Raw genomic sequence first — 6,000 nt, forward strand, 5'->3', positions numbered from 1 at the left:
AATAAAATTAATTGCTTGTTCTTCGTTTGGGTAAAGAAGTGATGAAAAATTATGAGTTTTGTCTAGAATGGAAGATAAAATTAATTAATTGTAAGGATTGTTATTTACTTTTAACTTAGCATGAAAGATTCAAGATTATATAATCAAAAGAAATTAATTAATTGATAATTTCCTGTTAGTCGGATTGCCCTCGACTACTCAACTTCTCGAACTAAACACCCATTATGAGACTACCCGTTAATAGAGAGAACGCCCTTATTCATTAGGCTTCCCGTCTCCATGGTTTGTGTAACACCCCTTGCTTGACCCGATTGTCGGGTCTGAGTTACAGGATGCTACATTCGTTGCTAGAGCAACCATAGTCAAAACTTATAGTAAAATAATCATTCACATGTGTAGTCAAACATCAAACATGATCAAATTACATTAATAAATCATTTACCAGTCTTATTCGAGCTTACGAAAGCTCTTTTGTCAACCCAAACTCGAAATACGACCAACTTGCAAAGTTTTTAAAATGTATGGATCGACATCGCGGCTTCCTCTAGTTCTCATCACGACGTGGCCATCTCAACATGTCACATCGCAACAACAAGCCCTTGCTCGTCACAACGTCACTCACTGTAATGGCAACATTGCGATGTCCAAAATCCTATGTCGCGACGTGACCCCTATTTTTGTTAAAATGAATCCTTTTGGTACCTATTTCAAGTTCAATAAAAAATTACAACATTTGCACCAAATACGATTTTTTTTTGAATCAAAACAATACCAAAGACAGGCCAAATAGTTCAAGCATTTATGTTCAAGTCCTTAACAAGTCTATCACTACTTATACACCATTTAAATCTAAACAATTCAACGTCATTACAAACAACAATCAAGTCATGAAATCATCAAACCTTACCTATGCTAAACCATCTTGAAATATGCCATTTTAATTTCATTATGACCATTTAAGAACACATAAACATATTCATAACTCATAGGCATTAAACATAACTATCAACTATCAACTTTAGGTCACATTTACGAGCATACTTTAAGTTAATAATGTTCAATTACAATTCCATCTCACTCACCATCAAACAAGCTACCATTTCTTCCTCATTTCATACCATTCCATAGTCTAACATATAGATGTAAATCATCACATCATTTTTAATAAAAGCACACCTACATATCCATCACTATATGTGACTCAAAAAACCATGTCATCACAAGTTACCAAAAACACTTATATACAATAGGTAACATCAAGACACCTTATATATATACATATACATATATAGATGCGACAGTTCAAGACTCAAAATGACAAAAAAGCTACCGATTCAGTGATAGGATAGTGTGAGCTTCAAGTCAATTTGGCTTGACGTGTTTCTCAAGATGACGATCTACAAGGAAAAGTGAAATAAACGGGGCAAGCATATAGAATGCTTAATAAGCTCATATGAAAACTAAAGCATACCTCGACCATTTAAGCATAAACATTTATTTTATTAGCTACCAACTTAGCTTTCATTGGCACTTGAATACATATCTATACATGCAAGATCATCACAAATCAAATATGTCAGTTACGTACACGAATCGTAATACTGTCAACATTTAAAACATAATCACATAAGCATCTATATGTCAAATATCATCAATACCATTTCATTTCAATTCATGATTTAAATTCCATTTTCAATCAATTGAATATCGCTCGATGGAACTATAGTAAAACGGACTTGGATACACAAGAATGTAATGCTCACACAAGCTGACAATATTTCAGGGTTGCTCACACAAGTTGACATTTTAACGAAATTACTCACACAAGTTGACATCGTATCGAGGTTACCTATCTAGGCTAAACCAATGATACGTATAATCTGAGAATTTGTAACGAATTCTAGATCTCGTAACATCATGTAAATCCCTAATTGGTCGCATGTATAACCGTAATGGCATGCCAAGCCTATCCTAACATTTTACTAAGTTCACATCATTTCCATATAAATGACATTTTCAATTCCTGTACACAATTTCATTTCTTATATGAAACATATTTCAGTCAACAATCTCATTTACATCTTGTTCTATTTTCATATAACCAATATTCTCATAAATTTACAATTCAATCCATTTCGAACCATTAGTGCCAAATTCACCAATTCATTTCAATCTAATGCATAAATAAAATAAAACACAATCAACATAACATAAAACAAAGTAGTAAGTTTCATATGAACTTACCTGGCCAAGACAACAAACAAATTGAACCCTCAAGGACTAATTGATAATTTTCACTTTTCCTCGATTATCTCTAGTTTGATCCAATTCTCGATCTAAACAATTATTTTAGACAATTCATTAATAAAAAATCATTTTCATGTTATACCATGATATGAATGAACCTATAAAACAAGAATGTAATGCTCACACAAGCTGACAATATTTCAGGGTTGCTCACACAAGTTGACATTTTAACGAAATTACTCACACAAGTTGACATCGTATCGAGGTTACCTATCTAGGCTAAACCAATGATACGTATAATCTGAGAATTTGTAACGAATTCTAGATCTCGTAACATCATGTAAATCCCTAATTGGTCGCATGTATAACCGTAATGGCATGCCATGCCTATCCTAACATTTTACTAAGTTCACATCATTTCCATATAAATGACATTTTCAATTCCTGTACACAATTTCATTTCTTATATGAAACATATTTCAGTCAACAATCTCATTTACATCTTGTTCTATTTTCATATAACCAATATTCTCATAAATTTACAATTCAATCCATTTCGAACCATTAGTGCCAAATTCACCAATTCATTTCAATCTAATGCATAAATAAAATAAAACACAATCAACATAACATAAAACAAAGTAGTAAGTTTCATATGAACTTACCTGGCCAAGACAACAAACAAATTGAACCCTCAAGGACTAATTGATAATTTTCACTTTTCCTCGATTATCTCTAGTTTGATCCAATTCTCGATCTAAACAATTATTTTAGACAATTCATTAATAAAAAATCATTTTCATGTTATACCATGATATGAATGAACCTATAAAATTTTGTTTTTATGACACCCCTAAAGTTTTTCTTTTATTCAATTTAGTCCCTAAAATCGTTATAGCTATAACTTTCAAATTTAAGCTTCGGTTTAAAAATGGACTTCAATTACATCCCTTGGGGACTCTCCACTTTCTTTTATTACTGAAATTTCACACCAATTCCATAATTTATTCACTTTAGTCCTTATGATCAAAACTAACAATTAAACATTACAATCTAGTCTTTTTTCACACCTAAGCTTAAAAGTTATCAAGTTAACACCAATTTCTTCAAGCAATCAACAATATTAACTTTCAAAACTTTAAAGTTTTGTAAATTGGTACATGGGCTAGCTAAATCAAGCTCCCATGACATCAAAAACATAAAAATTACAAGAAAAAGACTTGGAATTACCTACAAATATTTGATGGTCGAAAGTCTTGAAACCTTTGGATGATTTTCTATTTTCTTTGTTTTGGACATTTGGTCATGGAAGGAGAAGATGAAAGCTTTCTTCTCTTTCCATCCACTTATTATGGTATTTATACCTTAATTTAAACTTAATTAGCTAAGTTTAATCAACTTAATCATATTTTAATTAGCTTAAGACACCATCAGCCATTAAAACATGTTCCAAGATGGTTTAATTTGCATTTTAGATTTTTGGTTAATTGCAATTTAAGTCCCTAAATCTTTGGCCAATTAAAAACCTATAGTGATAAACTTTTACAATTTAATCTTTATACTTAAATTAAACAAGTAATAAGTAAAATTTGAGGACTGAAATTGAATATAATTTCATAAAAATCCTGTAAATATTCATATTTAATATTTACGAACCTAGTTTACAAAAATGGGGTTTCAAAACTACATTTTTTGAAACCACTTTAAATCGGGCTGATATAGTCTGGCCACTTGTTTTTCAGTGTGAACACTCTCTTCAGGGACCATTGAGGCCCACTTGAGTATAACAACCTCATGCTCCCTCAAAAGGCAAAACATAATGGATTCCACGATGCACGTCTCTCACGTACTCCATGATGATAACCACCTACCATGTCATCACCACTAAATAAGGGTATCTCCTATAAATACCTTCCAGGATGAAGGAAAAACAAATATCCTCCCCATTAAGCTACCTTGAGTGCTTACTCTCTTATTCTCAGCCTTTTTTACTCAATAACCTCCTTTCCCTTTTATACTTCTCCGACTCTTTGCTGTTTAGCACTACCACTTTTTCCTCTCTAGGTCTTGTACCAACAAAACTCAATGGAATAAGTATATTTTTTTCAAATCATAAGAGGTGAAAATGAATTTTTATATTATCAAATATAAAGGTTTAAATACTTTACCCTTTTGGAAAAATATTTGATTATTGATAAGGTGTAGTTTTATTCGGTGAACAAGAAGTTAATAAATTATTAAAAATATATTTAATTGCCTCCATCCATTTCAGATGATGTATTCTCATCTAATTATTATTATTTGTTAGGACTATCATTTAGTTCATTAACATTAAATAAATTATATTGCATCACTAAGACACTCTAATTAATATAGTTTTTTTTAACAGCTTTTCAAACCTTCTAAAGAAGCATCTTCGAATGCACGAACGAGGCCAGTAGAAAGAAAGAAACAGATAATTATTTTTTAATGAGTAAAAAAATTGGTCATCCACCAAAAAAAAAGAAAAAAGGGTCAAAATTCAGGCACTTTGACCGGGCTGGGCTGCTAAGCGCTGACGATGGGAACACGTCTGAATTTTTAGTTATCACCAGATTCATCCCACCCTCCACCTCCTGAATTATTTTCTTGTCCCTATTCCTCTTCTTTGCGCCGTTTACATATTTATATATCTCTCTCCCTCCATTCTATAATTTCATCCCCTTCGGTGATGTATTGAGAAAAGCTTAGCACTTAGCCAAAGATTTTTATTACCGAAGGCTGTAGCTATGGAAGCTAAATATTCATCATCGTCTTCTTCTTCTTCTTCTTCTTTAGCAAGAGGGTTAAAGGGTCCACAGTCTTTCCATGCGTCAATTCATTCAGTGCGTAAGCCATTGACAAAGCCTTGGAAGAAACCAACTTCACCATTGCTACCAACACCACCCAAAGTTTACAAGGTCGACCCCATAAACTTTCGGGACTTGGTTCAAAAGCTCACCGGTGCAGTCCCTCCCTGCAGCATTTCTCAACCTCAACAACATCACCGTCTTCAAAGAGTGGCGCCACCTCCGCCTCTTCAGGTTGCACCACCGCCATTCATGTGTGGGGCAGCGGAAGTCAATTCTGGGCAATTTCATCTCGTTTCTGGATTAGATCATGCGAAACCCCAGAAGGAAAATTTCTCTGATGATGCCATGATTACCTCAAATTCACTTGGATTCAGCTTGTCACCATCTTCTTATAATTATAATTGGTGCTCTTTTCCTATTCTCAGTCCTAGGACTTAGTCCAGCTTGGACCAAAACATTGTTCCTCCGACGATATACATAGTTAAAAAGGCCAATTTGGAAGTTATTTCTCTTTCTCATTCTTGCTTCACCTTAGAACAGAATGTATCTAAGATTAAAACCACCTTCTTTTGTTCTAGTACCGAATTTATTACATATTCACTTTAATTTTCAGATACATGGGATAATTCATATTGAACTAATTCCACAAACAGAATTCTAATGCTATTAGTTATTCTGTTTAACCCAATTAAAGCCTCATTTTAACTCGTATATATGTAAGTCGCCTTCTAAAAATTTCAATCTCAAAATTACTTCTAAAATTTATATAAACAAATTTTGAATAAAAATAATTATTATTTTGTATAAATAATAGAGAACTATGATCATTTTTAAATTCTGTCAGTGAAATTTAAAAACAAAATGTATGATTATAAAATGGATAATTATTCTATACATTCTACATGTATTAAATAATAATCCA

At 32.4% G+C, this 6,000-nt stretch overlaps 1 protein-coding gene across 1 annotated transcript; it reads left to right on the forward strand.

The window, feature by feature from the left end:
• Window positions 1-4,694: 4,694 nt before the first annotated feature.
• LOC107942619 (VQ motif-containing protein 9) lies at window positions 4,695-5,690 on the forward strand. The gene has a single exon (XM_016876321.2). It carries the CDS (start codon window positions 5,016-5,018, stop codon window positions 5,514-5,516), a length of 501 nt encoding a protein of 166 aa, XP_016731810.1. The 5' UTR covers window positions 4,695-5,015; the 3' UTR covers window positions 5,517-5,690.
• Window positions 5,691-6,000: the final 310 nt, after the last annotated feature.

This window comes from Gossypium hirsutum, chromosome D11, assembly GCF_007990345.1.
Source record: "Gossypium hirsutum isolate 1008001.06 chromosome D11, Gossypium_hirsutum_v2.1, whole genome shotgun sequence".
Lineage (NCBI taxonomy): Eukaryota > Viridiplantae > Streptophyta > Magnoliopsida > Malvales > Malvaceae > Gossypium > Gossypium hirsutum.